The sequence below is a fragment of the Panulirus ornatus genome, chromosome 72, assembly GCF_036320965.1.
Source record: "Panulirus ornatus isolate Po-2019 chromosome 72, ASM3632096v1, whole genome shotgun sequence".
In the NCBI taxonomy this organism is placed as follows: Eukaryota; Metazoa; Arthropoda; class Malacostraca; order Decapoda; family Palinuridae; genus Panulirus; species Panulirus ornatus.
Window position 1 is genome coordinate 3,652,482 of NC_092295.1, and position 20,254 is coordinate 3,672,735.

A 20,254-nucleotide genomic window follows, 5' to 3' on the forward strand; every position below is an offset into this window, starting at 1 on the left:
GAGTGTGTTGTGTATGTGTGTGTGTGAGATAGTATAAGAGACAGTGGAGTTCGAAGTGTTGTGTATGTGTGTGTGTGGTAGTATAAGAGACAGTGTAGTTCAGAGGTTGTAAGTGTGTATGTGTGTGTGTGAGAGAGAGAGAGAGAGTGAGGATAGGGTGGAGATGCTTAAGTGTGTGAGAGAGAGAGTGAGGGTAGGGTGGAGATGCTTAAGTGTGTGAGAGAGAGAGTGAGGATAGGGTGGAGATGCTTAAGTGTGAGAGAGAGTGAGGATAGGGCGGAGATGCTTAAGTGTGTGAGAGAGAGTGAGGATAGGGTGGAGATGCTTAAGTGTGTGAGAGAGAGAGTGAGGATAGGGTGGAGATGCTTAAGTGTGAGAGAGAGAGTGAGGACAGGGTGGAGATGCTTAAGTGTGTGAGAGAGGGTGGAGATGCTTAAGTGTGTGTGTGTGTGTGTGTGTGTGAGAGAGAGAGAGAGAGAGTGTGAGGGTAGGGTGGAGATGCTTAAGTGTGTGAGAGAGAGAGTGAGGATAGGGTGGAGATGCTTAAGTGTGTGAGAGAGAGTGAGGACAGGGTGGAGATGCTTAAGTGTGTGAGAGAGAGTGAGGACAGGGTGGAGATGCTTAAGTGTGTGAGAGAGAGAGTGAGGGTAGGGTGGAGATGCTTAAGCCACTGACTGCGAAGCAAGAGACATAAAACGAACATCGAGTTGATATTTACGTTCAGGTGCATAAAAGGATATGGTAGGTTGGACTCCATCGTAGTGAGGATCCGCTGGCGAGCAGTCTGAGGCGCGGTCATGGTCGGCGCCGTGCAGGAAGCGTGAGAAGGAGTCCGGCGATGAAGCTGCTAGGAGCGCTGGATGTAGGAGCGGGTGTGGGTGTGGGGGCGGTGGACCCGCCGGGGACTCTTCCCTCCGTCCTTCTGATGGGGACGACGCCCTGTGGCCGCCGTAGTAGTTGGGGTAGAGTAAACTGGTGTCGTGTAGCGAGGGGTTGGGTATGGCGACGGAGGTGGGGAGCGAGACGGGGAGGAGAGGCGGGGGTTGGGGGAAGGAGGCGGGGCGGTGGTGCGGGTGGTGGGTGACGGGTGGAGGTGGAGGGGAACTGCGAGGCGACGACTGGCCACCCATGCCAGGCAACGGACCGTATCGGGGGAAGTCCTCCAGCAGGCGGCTCACCGTGCGAGGCGCTAGGCGGGCGTCCGTCACCTTGTGGCGCTTCTTCTTGGGCGTGACGACGAGCGGGATGGCCTCGTCTTGCTCCGGCTCCATCCCTCCGCCGTAGGGCGAGGTCTGCCCGCTCGGGATCATGCCGGTCATGGGAGGCAGGTTGCTGGGGAAGAAGCCGTGTGGTGGTTTGTACAGAGGCGGCCGTAAGTGCGAGATATTAAGGTTGTTCAAGTTGTTCTCTGAGCCTGGGTAGGGCGAGAGGTTGAGGGGTCCGTGAGGGGCGGGCATGCCATTCAGTCTGGGCATGTTGGGAGGCCCCCGGTCCAGCATCTTGTGGGAGCGAGGGGAACGGGACCGCTCCATCAGCTGCGAGGCAATGTCCCGGTTCAGCTGTTCCACCGCCACCTCCGCCTGCTTGCTGAGCAGCTTCCTCTGTTGCACATACTTGTTGACGATAGAGTCGATGATGACGGCCAAGGAGGTGGTAATTTCCGTCTTCAGGACGTCCGCCAACCCTTCCAAGTCCGTCACTTGTGACCCTAGACTCAAGTTCCTAAGCAGCTGCAGCTTCTCCGTCAGGTCTGTGTTCTTTATGTCGTTTTCCCTCTGCATCCGCGCCTCTTGGTTACGGATTAACCGCTGGGCGTAATCCAGGAGGTAGGAAGAGGCGTCGTTGGAGTCGTTGGAGGAGGTGGAGGTGGGGGGCTTGGGCGTGGGGGGTCGCTGTGGCTCTGGAGATCGACGCCTAACACTCAGGTCAATCTGTAGACCTCCCTCCTCACCTGCCTCAGGAACCCGTGGCTCGCCCTGCTCCTCGTCTTCGACTCGTCTGGTTTTGTTATCGGGCTCGGCCGCGGCTTCGCCTTCTTCAGTCTGTGAGTCGTAGTTGGTTCGCGCGTCGTGCTGCTGGGGAAGGTAGAGCTTCCGCTTCTTGCACCCGTTGACGGTCGTGTTCGGGGTGGGCGAAGAGCGGATGACGCTCACGATGTTCTCCAAACGTTTTCTGGGTTCTGGGGAGTCGGTGCGCGGGCTGCTCTGACTCAGGGTCTCCTCGACCTCAGATTCACACCGTGCGTCCTCCGCTGACACACTCTCATCCCTCACCGTGTTGGCCTCCTCGTTGTTGGCCTCCACAGAGTCCGTCGCCCCCTTATAACTATTGTTATTGTTGTGTAAGGAGCGGGCGGCCTCAATTTCCTCCATGGTAAGAAGGTCCCTTTTACGGCCCTGTAGAATTTCACGTAACAGTACGTTATCTGGCTCCGGCCCACGAATCACTGAGTTCACTCCATCAGCACTATGCACGTTCGAGGTTGTCACTTTGTCCAATACACCCATGTTTGACACTGTGTCTTCTGGCGGGCAGGGCGCCACAGGTTTGGTGTGGGCGCCAAACAACTCACTTAGCATACCTCGCGAACCCACCGTGGGTGGAGGGTTGAAATAGTTCACAAACGGTAGTCCACAAAAGGATTGACTTGCACTGAAGAGGTTAGGAGCACTTCCCGGCCTGACTGCATTAACACTAACACCACACAAGTTGGGTAAACTACTGAAGGCCGAGTAAGAGTTCCTTGGCTCTCCGGCGTCTACTCTTGTTCTGATCCGTTTCGGTTTCTTCGACAGCTTTTCTCCTAGCATGAAGCAATCGCTTTCTTCGTCGTGAGCCATTGCGGTAGGGAGCGCGCCGATTGGTGGAGGATGCATCGAGGGTGGAGCGAGAGGTAGAGGCGGCCAATACGGTGGCGCTACGTCACGAGGCCCGATTCTTAAGCCACCAACCAGGCTGCTTGGCTCATCCGGTGCGCCTGTAAGGGTAAGAAAGACGTACGTGAGTATGTTGAGGATGCGCAATGGCAACTTCTTGTGGTTTATTATATATTATAATATATAATTATGTTAAGTATGTTAATTACATAATAATAGAAAATGTAATATTAAAGTATATGAGCATGAGTAAAATGATCAGGGAGTCGAAATGACACAGAAAAAGGTGCCGACTCCGGACGTGGAATCATCTAAATAGCGGCCGCTGGCACATTACCCGCGTTACAATCGCACCCCCGTCATATGAGGACGCTCCCTCTAGCCCTTTGCAGAATCACCAATGAGGCTCATGAGAAAACAACTCCTGCTAACTTATCCAATTATATGAAATAAACTCACTCTTGTACAGCATACACCAGTTACTCCAGACGACGCCTTCATAATTCATTATATACTCTTGTATATACCGTAAGTACACCGAGACATCGTAATTATCGCTATAATGGGATTAATTCCACATAATAAGAATACAGATGCTATACAAACATCACCTATTCTTAATGCCAAGACTTACGTGAACCTATATGGCCGTAGGAGGGAAATATGAGAGAGAATAGATACACAAGAGAAAGTAGATTGTATAATACCCTACACGTAGATGTAGACTCGGGTCGCGCGCCGCCTACGCCCTCACAAATCGACAATAATGACAAGAAGAAGAAGAAGTCTCCGAGCCAGAAGTGGACAGCAGCGTGCAAATCGGAGTCTGGATCACTTTATATTTTATAAGGATGTTACACCTGCACCACCACCACTACCACAGCGCCAGCAGCGGTGGTGGCGAAGGTATAACCGAGGGCTTCACGGCCGGTGGTGGTCTGAGGAGGAGGAGGAGGAGGAGGAAGGGCTTGGCTTGGACGGTCAGGGATGGAGGCTTACGCAGATGACCGCTAACCTTAGCGTAGTGTGTGTGTGTGTGTGTGTGTGTGAGGGTGGTGGTGCTTGCAGAAAGAGAGGGGGGTGAGGGGAGAGAGAGAGAGAGAGAGAGAGAGAGAGAGAGAGAGAGAGAGAGAGAGAGAGAGAGAGAGAGAGACAGAGAGAGATCAGGTGAGTGAGAGAGGGGAAAAAAAAAGAGGAAGGGGGACGTGTGGTGGTGTGTGTGTGTGTGTCTCCGGAAGAGCAATATATATATATATATATATATATATATATATATATATATATATATATATATATATATATATATATATATATATATATAATCTTTTTTTGAGTAGCAATTATTATGAGAGTAACTCACACATACACATGTACGTACGTTTCGCGCGGGCGCACTCTCTCTCTCTCTCTCTCTCTCTCTCTCTCTCCTCTCACACACACACACACACACACACACACAATCATTCACCCACTCCCGGGCAAAAATGCCATCACTTCATGACACGTGGTGTGGCTGGGGGTGGAGAGAGAGAGAGAGAGAGAGAGAGAGAGAGAGAGAGAGAGAGAGAGAGAGAGAGAGAGAGAGAGAGAGAGAGAGAGAGAGAGAGGAGAGTGATGGGAGAGGAGATTGGTGATGGGAGAGGAGAGTGATGGGACAGGAAAGTGGTGATGGGAGAGGGGAATGAGGTGATGGGAGAGGGAATCAAGACTTGGAGGATGACGTGAGACACATGGAGGAGGAGAGGGGATGGGGTGAGGGGAGGTGGTGAAGGGAAGAAAGGTGATGGGGAGGAGGTGTCAGGGATGGAGGAGGAAGGGCGAGGGAGGAAGACTCAGCGGGAGGAGGAGGAGGGAGAGGACTAAAGGGAGGGGGAAGGAGACGGGGGAGGGGGAAGATTACGGGGAGGAGGAGGAGGAGGAGGGGGAAGACTAAGGGGAAGGGGAGGAGGAGGACCGGGAAGACTAAGGGGAGGGGGAGGAGGAGGGGAAGACTAAGGGGAAGGGGAGGGGGAGGAGGAGGAGGAGGAGGAGGAAGAATAAGGGGAAGGGGAGAAGGAGGAGGGGAAGACTAAGGAGAAGGGGAGGAGGAGGGGAAGACTAAGGGGAAGGGAGGGGAAGGGGAGGGGAGGGAGGAGGAGAGGGGGAAGAGGAGGAGGAGGGGGAAGACTGAGGGTAGGAGGAGGGGAAGACTGAGGGGGAGGAGGAGGAGGAGGGGAAGACTGAGGGGAGGAGGAGGAGGGGGAAGACTGAGGGGAGGAGGAGGAGGGGAATACTGAGGGGGAGGAGGAGGAGGAGGAGGAAGACTGAGGGGAGGAGGAGGAGGGGGAATACTGAGGGGAGGGGGAAGACTGAGGGGAGGAGGAGGAGGGGGAGACTAAGGGGAGGGGGAGGAGGAAGACCAAGGGGAGGAGGAGGAGGAGGAGGAAGACCAAGGGGAGGGGGAAGAGGAAGACCGAGGGGGAGGAGGAGGAGGAGGAGGAGGAGGAAGACCGAGGGTGAGGAGGAGGAGGAGGAAGACCGAGGGGGAGGAGGAGGAAGACCGAGGGGGAGGAGGAGGAGGAGGAAGACCGAGGGGGAGGAGGAGGAGGAAGACCGAGGGGGAGGAGGAGGAGGAGGAGGAAGACCGAGGGTGAGGAGGAGGAGGAGGAGGAGGTGGGGGAGGTGATGGCACGACTCCTCAGGTTATCGATCGAGTGCTCTCTGGTCAGCTGTGGCGACCGTGTTGTCCGTCCGCCCACCCCAGGCCCACTCGCCCACCCATCCCAACCCACTCGCCCTCAGCCCACCATCCCTAGTCCACTCAACCCGCCCACCCTAGCTCTCTCGCTCATAGCCCACCCATCCACACCCACTTGCCCTCAGCCCACTCCACCAGCCACCTCTCCCTCATCCCACATAAGCCCACTCATCCTGAACCCACTCCGATTCGCTCACTCAAGCCCACTCGTCCTTTGCTGACCCTAACCTAATCGTCCTCTACCTTAGCCGCCCACTCGCCCTCAGCCCACCCCTGTCTACTCGCCCTTAGCCCTCCCCTACCCACTCGCCCTTATCCCACCCCTGCCCACTCGCCCTCAACCCACCCCTGCCCACTCGCCCTTAGCTCATGACAGCCAATGACACAGACAAGGACTTTGACACAGCCACAGCCCCTACCACCCCACAGCCTCTACCACCACCACAGCCCCTACCACCACCACAGCCCCTACCACCACCACAGCCCCTACCACAGCCACAGCCCCTACCACAGCCACAGCCTCTACCGCAGCCACAGCCCCTACCACTACCACAGCCCCTACCACAGCCACAGCCTCTACCACCACCACAGCCCCTACCACCACCACAGCCCCTACCACAGCCACAGCCCCTACCACAGCCACAGCCTCTACCGCAGCCACAGCCCCTACCACTACCACAGCCCCTACCACAGCCACAGCCTCTACCACCCCCCACAGCCCTCCACCACCACAGCCCTACCAACAGCCACAGCCCTACCACAGCCACAGCTCTACCCAGCAAGCCACAGCCCCTACCCAGCCACAACAGCCACAGCTCTACCACCACCACAGCCCCTACCACCACCACAGCCCCTACCACCACCACAGCCCTACACAGCCACAGCCCCTACCACAGGGCCCCAGCCTCTACCACAGCCACAGCCCCTACCACCACACAGCCCCTACCACAGCCACAGCCTACCACCGCCACAGCCTCTACACAGCCACAGCCTCTACCACATACAGCCCTACCACACACCCCTAACCACAGCCACAGCCTCTACACAACCACAGCCCCTACCACCACACAGCCCTACCACAGCCACAGCCCCTACCACGCCACAGCCCTACCACCACCACAGCCCCTACCACAGCCACAGCCCTACCCAACCACAGCCACACAGCACAGCTCTACCACAGCCACAGCCCCTACCACCACCACAGCCTCTACCACAGCCACAGCCCCTACCACAGCCACAGCCCCTACCACCACCACAGCCCCTACCACAGCCACAGCCCCTACCACAGCCACAGCCTCTAACACAGCCACAGCCCCTACCACCACCACAGCCCCTACCACAGCCACAGCCCCTACCACAGCCACAGCCTCTACCACCACCACAGCCCTTACCACAGCCACAGCCCCTACCACAGCCACAGCCTCTACCACAACCACAGCCCCTACCACAGCCACAGCCCCTACCACAGCCACAGCCCCTACCACCACCACAGCCTCTACCACAGCCACAGCCCCTACCACAGCCACAGCCCCTACCACAGCCACAGCCCCTACCACCACCACAGCCTCTACCACAGCCACAGCCCCTACCACAGCCACAGCCCCTACCACAGCCACAGCCCCTACCACCACCACAGCCTCTACCACAGCCACAGCCCCTACCACCACCACAGCCTCTACCACCGCCACAGCCTCTACCACAGCCACAGCCTCTACCACAGCCACAGCCCCTACCACAGCCACAGCCACTACCACCACCACAGCCTCTACCACCGCCACAGCCTCTATCACAGCCACAGCCTCTACCACAGCCACAGCCCCTACCACTACCACAGCCCCTACCACAGCTACAGCCCCTACCACAGCCACAGCCTCTACCACCACCACAGCCTCTACCACAGCCAGAGCCCCTAACCCTGGGCGGCTCGCGAATGCGCCACGGTCAGGAGCTGTGAACTCTGTTACTCTTGGTCTGGCGCGCTAAGGAGGAGATTGAACCCGAGCAAATGTGGAGTAATGAGGTTTGATCCCAGGTGCAGGAGTCTGGCTCCTGATGGTTAACGTCGTCCCCCACCTATCACAAGAGTCCCATATGAAAAGAATGATAAAGGTGACGAAATGTCCTCTGGCTAATGTCAAAATAACATTCAAATACAATACAGCCAATAGGAATGCTGGGTTTTACACCAAGAAATACAACGTGTATGACGAAAAATACAGTACTCACTCTTTAGAATACATTATTCAGTTTTGGTCACGAGACTTGATGAGACAATAAGAAAACCAAACGAGTCCAAAGGTGAGCAGAAAAACTATTTCCGTGACTGAGAAATATACCTCATGAAGATTCTTCTCTCTAAGAAAATCAAAGATCCCGAGCCTCTAATATTAAATATTTCCAATAGAGAATATATATGACCAGATATAACAGTATGATAAACAAAGGAAGGAAATATCATTATCTTTATCCCCTCCGTTTGTTGAGCCAGAGGGAGAGGTGGAGATAGGGAGGAGCTTAGTGCTCTACTCTCCTGTTTCTCACACAATTAAAATCATGACAGTACATAACCTCGTCATGGAGCATTACATTTCCTGTCATATATCCTTCTCATATTCCCTTCCGTGCTTCTAACACAGCCACATTTCCCTAACAGCGGATGTGAGCCAGACTACCTAATATCCCTTTGGGAAAAGGGCAAAACATTTCCCCACCAGACCAACCCCGCGCTTGTTCCATTTCACAAAACTGCCCCCGGGGGTAATTTGGGGCCCAACCCCTCCCTCCCACCACATCTAACTACCTTTGGGGGCCCAACTGGGGGGCCGCCACCTGTGGGGGGGGGGGGTAGCGCCACCTGTAATGGACCAGCACCATCAGAAGGCTGACACTCACCTTCCTCCAGAAATACAGATGGACTGAACGGATACAGGAGTACAGCAGGAAGGGTAAAAAACCCTGCTGTGGTCAGAGGGACATAAGGGGGTTGGTGGGATACATTTGGGTACAGGGGACAAAATGGGGTGTGGTGGGGATAATATGGTAAGGGACTAATGGGGTTGCAGGATACAGTGTGGTGGGGTGTGTGTGGGGCAGGATTTGGTAAGGGGACAAATTTGGTTTTTTTCAAAACAGGTTTACGGGGACATAATTTTGGGTTTTTAAGGATAAAATTTTTAAAAGGGGACATATGTTTTTGGTCAGGAACGTAAGGGGTACAGGGAAATTGGTTTCGATGAACAAGTACGCCCCTCTCCCCCCCATATTCCTTATTGTTTAAAATTTAAATTCTAAGTCCTCTTCCCTTCTCCTCTCCTCTCTTTTCTCCTCCTCTCTCTCTCTCCATACTTCACTTTTAATCTCTTGTGTTCGTGTTTCCCCCCCCCCACCGTAGAAAACGGGCAATAAACTTCCTTTTTTTTTGACCGGGACCAATTTGAAATTTCTCTCGAAAACTCGAAGTCGTAAAAACGACTTCATTTATTAACTAAAAAAACAGGCAATTAAAAAACATCGCCATTTTGGAAAATACATGAAGACTAAGTGATCCATTCTCCAGACTGTAGATATAGATTTAAAAACAGGGTGTTGTGTGGTAAGATATAAACTGTTTATATAATGAGTATAAATTGGGTGATCGCGAGAGGGCAAGACTGACACGCGTCGTCTACCCTGCGGCGTGCCGCTCGAGTTGCCACTTCGTTTTTTATCACAAAATTTTTTTTGTGGTAATTACTGTCATTAAATCTTAAGTTTTTTCACGGTTCGCGTAACGATCAATTTAAAATGTCACACCACCCAACCCCCACCCATCTGTGGTGCTAGCCACAAACCCCGTTAACTACGACAACCACCATCTGTGGTGTAGCCACAAACCCCGTTAACTACGACCATCACCATCTGTGGTGCTAGCCACAAACCCCGTTAACTACTACAACAACCACTTACCCCTCTTTTCCGATTGGGACGGGCCCCATTGTTACGGGAAAAGACATTCTATGGGTTTCTGTACCACAATGTACGACCAGCTGTGGTGTGGTTACCTCCAATGTACGACCAGCTGTGGTGTGGTTACCTCCAATGTACGACAGCTGTGGTGGGTTTCCTCCCAAGTAAATGGACCCCACGACCAGTGTGGGGTGGTTACCCAATTACCCCAAAACCAGGTGTTGGGGGGTTACCTCCCAATTTGTTCGCCCCCCGAAATTGTTTTTTGGGGGTTACCCCCAATGAACGACCCCCAGACCAAATTTTGGTGTCGTTAAAAACCCTACCCTTACCCACATACCACCGGGGGCGTTTTAATCCCCCTTTTTGTCGCCACTTGACCAAATCTGCGGTTCGTTAACCGTATGTACGGGACCCCATGACCCATTGCGGGGGTCGTTAAACCCTATGTAGCCCCTTGACCATTGCGGTGTCGTTAACCCCACATAACAACACAGTGCACCACCCCGGGTGTTGAGTCGTTCCCGTAAGAGAAGAAAACACCCACCACACACACCCCACAACACACACAAACACACACACACACACCAGACGTGTCCTGTCATCAACCATACGAGTTAATCACACCAGGAAGTGATTAAGAAGCAATTACCACAGAGTACACGACCCCCCCCCCCCCTCCCCACAGTTACAGATGTACTAATACTGCCACTGAAACACCTGTCGACATATGTGACATGACCGACTGGCCCTATATACCTGACCCTTGGCAGCACACACCTGGCCACCACGATATCACAACAGGTATGGAGGACAACCATGAAACATACCTGTTATACAGACAGTTGTTATACACCTGCATGAACTAGAAATGAATAGCTATCTATCACTCGTGTATGGAAATCACACCATTCGACTCTACACGACATCTACATGTGTTGATCTTGTAGAGCGAATCATGACTGGCAGAGTAAAACCCATTCTTCATAATGGACGAATCATATTCATCACCTTTGTATAACAAACCGGACGACCAGTGAATAATAGTCCCCCCCTTTCCCCCCGAGTTTTCAATCCCACACAAGACATTACTTCCCTCGTATGTGGAGCGTCTGGTCTCGATGTGTGAAGTTTATCCGAGTGTCACCGTCTGCCAGAGGGAGAGAGTCGTTGGGAGAGAAGGGGGCGTTGGTGGAGTGAGGGAGGGAGGGATGGAAGGGAAGGGAAGGGAGTAGGAGGAGGAGGAGGGGGAATTAATACAGGAGGAGGATAAGTGTGAATTAAGATGGGTATGAGTAAAGTTTGAGCTCCATGAAGATCTCCCAGTAACTGGGAGGAGGTCGTGGCAGCCACCTCAATATTCTTTTATAGAGATGGGGAGAGAAGTGGGGAGATGTGGGAGGCAACACCAGTTGTGGTGTGTAGTATATACAGTGGCCTTTAAACGTGTGTGTGTGTGTGTGTGTGTGTGTGTAATTGTGATGTACATTTTGCAATACAGGGAGGAAGTCGTACACTCGTTGGGCCTCAATATATTCAACGTTTTTCCATTCTCATACAACTTGTTTACATCCTTGCGTACACTATACTCTCCTCCTCAGACACAGTGTTCTCACTCGCTATAATATACTCATCCACTCATCTTATATTATATAAGAACTTCTTTTACATCTTTCTTATCAAGAGTTTTGCTTAATTTTGTAATATGTTGCGTGGCTGTTGTGTGTGGATGGTCTGTCACTGAATCTCTCGTGGAAAGGTTCACCACTGTAGTTATCAAACTGGTTTAATAACCTAGGGAATGTACACACACACACACACACACACACACACACCAATGAAAATGAATTGCTTGAAAGATTGGCTTCTGATCTGAATATGTTCGCAGATGATGCTCTGGTCACGAGGGAGGTTAAAAGCGACAGGGATTGCATCTACTTACAAGGGGACCCAGACAAACTCCAAAGTTAGTCTGACACATGGTAGATGATGTTCATCCCGAGTAACTGCATAGTAATGAGGATGGGAAGTTCTCCATACGAACATTATCTAGCAGGATGGAAGCTGCCGGAACCTGTGTTCGAGTGGGAGGACCTGGATGTCGAAATTAATTTAACCTTTCGCCGCAGCTCCACCCCAGGATAACGTAAAGAAGACTTAACTGTCTGCTGGCAGATATCATAATCGCACTCAAGTATATGAATAAGGAAATATACAGCATTGCTGTTCATATCCTAGAGACATGAGTGTGAACGAATGGGGCCTTTGTTGTCTTTTCCTAGCGCTACCTCGCACACATGAGGGGGGAGGGGGATGTTATTCCATGTGTGGCGAGGTGGCGATGGGAATAAATAAAGGCAGACAGTATGAATTATGTACATGGGTATATATGTATATGTCTGTGTGTGTATATATATGTATACATTGAGATGTATAGGTATGTATATTTGCGTGTGTGGACGTGTATGTATATACATGTGTATGTGGGTGGGTTGGGCCATTCTTTCGTGTTTCCTTGCGCTACCTCGCTAACGCGGGAGACAGCGACAAAGCAAAATAAATAAATAAATAAATAGAATATACATCTCAAGTTTGGTCATTTTACTTGAAGAAACACGAATAAATAATAGAGACGGTGGAATAAAGATGATACTAGAATTAAGAGAGCTGAGTCACAATGAAAGGTTATAGACCCTAATTTGTCTACTATGGAAGACTGAAGAGTAGGGAGTGACCTAATCATAACCTTCAAGTTTCTAAACTGATTTCATGATATCGAAGGGAAAAAGTTCGTTGAAAAGTGTAAAGTTAGAACAACAAAAGGCCATAACCATTAAAAGAAGTTAAACAAAAGAAATATAAAAAAAGGATGTAAAAAAACCCAGTACTTTCATATCATAAGAACAGTGAATGCAGAGAATAAACTCAATTATTAAACCTTAAATTTGGACAACATACATATGTTTAAAGAAACGCATGTTGTAGTTCAAGAGATGTGGCCTTACTACTGTAGAATTCCCTACCGTCTGTTGTGTACAAACAGGTGATAAAAAGCGTGTGATCATTACGGAATAAACAATTGAAAACCTTTTCACTACAATAATAACTGACGGACCCCAACCAAGACAAATGTAGCAGTCAACAACCATTGCCAGAACAAATGTTCAAACACCACACCTGCCTCACTAGATGTAATATATTACTCACAGATGACAACAAAATTCCTAAATTACATATATACACACGTGCCACACAGCCAACTTAACAAGCACACATGTGACTGGGTAGGACAACTGTGCTGAGGAAGGGGTAAATGGCATGTAAATGTTTAACACAGTGTATCTCAGGTGCCCTTATTGAATGAAGACATTATCTGTACGAATTGAGCCATAAAATAAATAATCATAACCAGACAGGCAAACACAAGCAAGACATACATATAAGAATAACCCAAACACATGTAGCTATGTAATAGCTCTACATATACTGAACTCTACATACTCACATGCAGGAAGAGTTACAGTCTATTCTCACAAAAGTTCGTGAGTAAATAATAAGACTGAGATATTTTCAACACCCAAAAAAAAAAAAAAAAAATAATAACATTGTTTATTTTTAGAAAAAGTACAACAGCAAAATAAATACACCAGATACTACCATACACACACAAATAAAACACACACACACACACCACACACACACACACAACACACACACACACACAACACACACACACACACAACACACACACACACACACCACACACACACACACACAACACACACACACACACACACAACACACACACACACACAACACACACACACACACACACACACCACACACACACACACAACACACACACACACAACACACACACACACACAACACACACACACACCACACACACACACACACACAACACACACACACACACACAACACACACACACACCACACACCCACACACACCCACACACACCCACACACACCCACACACACCCACACACACCCACACACACCCACACACACCCACACACACCCACACACACCCACACACACCCACACACACCCACACACACCCACACACACCCACACACACCCACACACACCCACACACACCCACACACACCCACACACACCCACACACACCCACACACACCCACACACACCCACACACACCCACACACACCCACACACACCCACACACACCCACACACACCCACACACACCCACACACACCCACACACACCCACACACACCCACACACACCCACACACACCCACACACACCCACACACACCCACACACACCCACACACACCCACACACACCCACACACACCCACACACACCCACACACACCCACACACACCCACACACACCCACACACACCCACACACACCCACACACACCCACACACACCCACACACACCCACACACACCCACACACACCCACACACACCCACACACACCCACACACACCCACACACACCCACACACACCCACACACACCCACACACACCCACACACACCCACACACACCCACACACACCCACACACACCCACACACACCCACACACACCCACACACACCCACACACACCCACACACACCCACACACACCCACACACACCCACACACACCCACACACACCCACACACACCCACACACACCCACACACACCCACACACACCCACACACACCCACACACACCCACACACACCCACACACACCCACACACACCCACACACACCCACACACACCCACACACACCCACACACACCCACACACACCCACACACACCCACACACACCCACACACACCCACACACACCCACACACACCCACACACACCCACACACACCCACACACACCCACACACACCCACACACACCCACACACACCCACACACACCCACACACACCCACACACACCCACACACACCCACACACACCCACACACACCCACACACACCCACACACACCCACACACACCCACACACACCCACACACACCCACACACACCCACACACACCCACACACCCACACACACACACACAGGGGGTTCTCATGAAGTCACATCAACTGTCAACACTCAAGACTTGTTAAAAATCACACCAGCTCTGAGAAGCTTCACCCCCGGGAGCGGAGGGTGGGAGGCTGTTTGGAGGGGGCCATACCCTCCTATAGCTCTCCACCCCTTCACCATCTGATCAGCAAGGAAATTGATGGGGAAGGGAGGGAGGGAGGGAGGGAGGGAGAGAGGGAGGAGGTGGGAGAGTGGTGGTCAGGTGGGGGAGGGAGGGAGGGAGGGAGGGAGGGAGGGAGGGAGGGAGGGAGGGAGGGAGGGAGAGAGGGAGGAGGTGGGAGAGTGGTGGTCAGGTGGGGGAGGGAGGGAGGGAGGGAGGGAGGGAGGGAGGGAGGGAGGGAGGGAGGGAGGGAGGGAGGGAGGGAGGGAGGGAGGGAGGGAGGGAGGGAGTGCGTGTCGTGTAGTGGTAGGAATCGGTGGGGGGGCGGAAATTAGTTATGGTAGTTGGAGGTATTGCAAGTTCCATTTCAAACGATGGATCGTATAGACGGACTCGTCTTAAGGCATCTTCTCATTACATCTCGAATCGAACACACACACACACACACCACACACACAACACACACAACAACCACCCAACTTAAATACACAAGAAAACACGTACACAGATAATGTCACCCAAATACACTTATTCAGTGATGCCCGATTCATATGGTCTGTTTTCCCCAATCTTCCATCACCTCATCTGTGGGGTTCCGCAAGGCACAAGACTGGGACCCTTGTGTTTCCTTCTCTTATGATGATTACCATGGTAGACTCACCTCCTCCAACGAGCACAATGAAGACCTCACGTCCTGGTAATGTTGACAGTCATGTCTCTCACCCGACCAACATCGTCCCCCAGGACACACAAAAAGCCTCCAGAAGCGGACAACCACCAACCACGTCAACCACAACCATTGTTGGTCAACACAGTAGGGACCCCACAACCACTGCTTCCACCATTGTGGTCAACACAGTAGGACCCCACACCACAGCTTCCACCATTGTTGTCAACACAGTAGGGGCCCCACACCAATGCTTCCACCATTGATTGGTCAACACAGTAGGGACCCCACACCACTGCTTCCACCATTGTTGGTCAACACAGTAGGGACCACCACACCACTGCTTCCACCAATTGTTGGTCAACACAGTAGGGGCCCCACACCACTGCTTCCACATTGTTGGTCAACACAGTAGGCCCCACACCACTGCTTCCCAACCATTGTTGGTCATCACAGTAGGGGCCCCACACCACTGCTACCACCATTGTTGTCAACACAGTAGGCCCCACACCACTGCTTCCACCATTGTTGGTCAACAACAGTAGGGGCCCCACACACCACTGCTTCCACCATTGTAGGTCAACACAGTAGGGACCCCACACCACTGCTTCCACCATTGTTGGTCAAACACAGTAGGGACCCCACACCACTTGCTTCCACCATTGTTGTCAACACAGTAGGGACCCCACACCACTGCTTCCACCATTGTTGGTCAACACAGTAGGCCCCACACCACTGCTTCCACCATTGTTGGTCAACACAGTAAGGGGCCCCCACACCACTGCTTCCACCATTGTTGGTTCAACACAGTAGGGGCCCCACAACCACTGCTTCCACCATTGTTGGTCAACACAGTAAGGGGCCCCCACACCACTTGCTTCCACCATGGTTGGTCAACACAGTAGGGGCCCCACACCACTGCTTCCACCATTGTTGGTCAACACAGTAGGCCCCACACCATGCTTCCACCATTGTTGTCAACACAGTAGGGGCCCCAACCACTGCTTCCACAGTGTTGGTCAACACCGTAGGGGCCCCACACTCACTGCTTCCACCATTGTTGGTCAACACAGTTAGGGGCCCCACACCACTGCTTCCACCATTGTTGTCAACACAGTAGGGGCCCCACAACCACTGCTTCCAACCATTGTTGGTCAACACAGTAGGGACCCCACACCACTGCTTCCACCAGTGTTGGTCAACACAGTAGGCCCCACACCACTGCTTCCACCATTGTTGGTCAACACAGTAGGGACCACCACACCACTGCTTCCAACCATTGTTGGTCACACAGTAGGGGCCCCACACCACTGCTACCACCATTGTTGGTCAACACAGTAGGGGCCCCACACCACTGCTTCCACCATTGTGGTCAACACAGTAGGGGCCCCACACCACAGCTTCCACCATTGTTGTCAACACAGTAGGGACCCCACACCACTGCTTCCACCATTGGTGGTCAACACAGTAAGGGGCCCCCACACCACTTGCTTCCACCATTGTTGTCAACACAGTAGGGGCCCCACAACCACTGCATCCACCATTGTTGGTCACACAGTAGGGGCCCCACACCACTGCTTCCACCATGGTTGGTCAACACAGTAGGGGCCCCACACCACTGCTTCCACCATTGTTGGTCAACACAGTAGGGGCCCCACACCACTGCTTCCACCATTGTTGGTCAACACAGTAGGGGCCCCACACCACTGCTTCTACCATTGTTGGTCACACAGTAGGGGCCCCACAACCACTGCTTCCACCATTGTTGGTCACACAGTAGGGGCCCCACACACCACTGCTTCCACCATTGTTGGTCAACACAGTAGGGGCCCCACACCACTGCTTACACCATTGTTGGTCAACACAGTAGGGACCCCACACCACTGCCTTCTCCACCATAGTTGGTCAACACAGTAGGGGCCCCACACCAACTGCTTCCACCATTGTTGGTCCAACACAGTAGGGGCCCCACACCACTGCTTCCACCCATTGTTGGTCAACACAGTAGGGGCCCCACACCACGCTTCCACCATTGTTGGTCAACACTCTGAAAAACAGAGAATGAGGGGCCCCCACACCACTAGCTTCCACCATTGTTGGTCACACAGTAGGGGCCCCACACATGCTTCCACCATTGTTGGTCAACACAGATAGGGGCCCCACACCACTGCTTCCACCATTGTTGGTCAACACAGTAGGGGCCCCCACACCACTGCTTCCACCATGTTGGTCAACACAGTAGGGGCCCCACACCACTGCTATCCACCATTGTTGGTCCAACACAGTAGGGGCCCCACACACCACTGCTTCCCCATTGTTGGTCCAACACAGTAGGGACCACCACACCACTGCTTCCACCATAGTTGGTCAACACAGTAGGGGCACCACACCACTGCTTCCACCATTGTTGGTCAACCAGTAGGGGACCCACACCACTCTTCCACCAATGTTGGTCAACACAGTAGGCCCCACACCACTGCTTCCACATTGTTGGTCAAACACAGTAGGGGCCCCACACCACTGCTTCCACCATTGTTGGTCCAACACAGTAGGGGCCCCACACACCACTGCTTCCACCATTGTTGGTCACACAGTAGGGGCCCCACACCACTGGCTTCCACCATTGTTGGTCAACACAGTAGGGGCCCCACACCACTGCTATCCACCATTGTTGTCAACACAGTAGGGGCCCCACACCACTGCATCCACCATTGTTGGTCAACAAAACACAGTAGGGGCCCCACACCACATGCTTCCACCAGTGTTGGTCAACCACAGTAGGGGCCCCACAACCATGCTTCCACCAATGTTGGTCAACACAGATAGGGGCCCCACACCACTGCTTCCACCATTGATTGGTCAACACAGTAGGGGCCCCACAACCACTGCTTCCACCAGTGTTGGTCAACACAGTAGGGGCCCCACCACCACTGCTTCCACCATTGTTGTCAACACAGTAAGGGGCCCCCACACCACTGCTTCCACATTGTGTCAACACAGTAGGGGCCCCACACCACTGCTTCACCAGTGTTGGTCCACACAGTAGGGGCCCCACACCACTGCTTCCACATTGTTGGTCCAACACAGTAGGGGCCCCCACCACTGCTTCCACCATTGTTGGTCAACACAGTAGGGGCCCCACACCCTGCTATCCACCATTGTTGGTCACACAGTAGGGGCCCCACAACCACTGCATCCACCATTGTTGGTTCAACACAGTAGGGGCCCCACACCACTGCTTCCACCATTGTTGGTCAACACAGTAGGGGCCCCACACCACTGCTTCCACCATTGATGGTCAACACAGTAGGGGCCCCACACCACTGCTTCCACCATTGTTGGTCAACACAGTAGGGGCCCCACACCCTGCTTCCACCATTGTTGGTCAACATAGTAGGGGCCCCACACACTGCTTCCACCATTGTTGGTCACACAGTAGGGGCCCCACACCACTGCTTCACCATTGTTGGTCAACACAGTGGGGCCCCACACCACTGCTTCCCACCATTGTTGGTCAACACAGTAGGGGCCCCACACCACTGCTTCCACCATTGTTGTCAACACAGTAGGGGCCCCACACCACTGCTTCCACCATTGTTGTCAACACAGTAGGGGCCCACACCACTAGCTTCCACCATTGTTGGTCAACACAGTATGGGGCCCCACACCACAGCTTCCACCATTGTTGGTTCAACACAGTAGGGACCCCACACACTGCTTCCACATTGTTGGTCCAACACAGTAGGGGCCCCACACACCACTGCTTCCCCATTGTTGGTCAACACAGTAGGGACCCCACACCACTGCTTCCATCACGGGCAAGTGGTCAGTGTATTATCGTTTGTAGAATTTATACGTGGGGGGGGAAAAAAAAACATTTTTCCCGTAACCACCCAATTATGGAGATAATACGATGGCATATATTCATTTATATTATAGCTTATGTTACGTTCGGCACTGATGATAAATTCTGATTAAAACGCTCTACTATAGTTTTATTCCCCCTGGCATATTTTTACTATATTCCAACTTGCGTACTATGCTAAAAACATACATAACTGGACCACATCGTCGCTCCTAGTGTTCGCTTCGTCAGCGCTGGAAGACTAAACTTTTAATGTATAACTATGAACTAGAAATCTACCGTTTTCCATTCATCTTGTGTGTATATACTTATAAGTACGGATTCGTAAGTATAAAGTACACTTAAGTCTGTCCTCTCAAGTAATACAATGTTGTATACATTTTCTCCAACGTACTTGAATTACATAATTACCATTCACCGTTTTCCTATTTTTGGTATCCATAATGGGCCATAGTTGCCATTTTAGTTTCGAGATCATTGCCGTTTTCTTTCTCCATATACTCATTCATCAATCAACCCCAGGCGTCAGGACGAAAGAAAATGATTGGCTGTGCGCCAGAGACCTTGTCCAAGACTTGAACTCGGGACGCAGAGTCAGAGTTAGTGACGGTGACCACTACACCAGAGGAAATATACGTACCTTCATGTAGACCCCGGGTCAAATTGAAGTCATGCAACTTGAATGGCGACCTGGTTCCTCGATAGTGAATGTTGAGATGGTTGATTGTGTCATAAAAAGGATGTAAAATCAACCATGGGGGGGTTCCTTGGACTGATGAAAAATGTGAAGAACCAGAGTAATACGTAGGTACATGTATAGAAAACGGGAACTGGGTTTCGAAACACCAGGAAAAAACAGATCTATAAATGAAAAAAAAAAAAACAGTGAAGGCGACGGAAACCACGATAAACAACTCCAAGAACGGAAAGGGTGTACGGACACCAAAAGAAATGAAGAAAAAGGGAGGTGGGTTTCCGG

General features: G+C 51.9%; 1 protein-coding gene across 9 annotated transcripts in view; it reads right to left on the reverse strand.

Annotated features, from left to right (window-relative positions):
- pros (homeobox protein prospero) overlaps nt 1-20,254 on the reverse strand; it is an 844,893-nt gene that overhangs the window by 44,851 nt on the left and 779,788 nt on the right. For 8 of the 9 annotated variants that reach the window (XM_071660582.1, XM_071660580.1, XM_071660581.1 and 5 more), the window contains one exon: nt 719-2,977. In XM_071660582.1, the coding sequence (XP_071516683.1) occupies nt 719-2,977 (2,259 nt within the window). The remainder of the gene's footprint in view (nt 1-718; nt 2,978-20,254) is intronic. The other variant, XM_071660587.1, reaches the window with a different exon arrangement.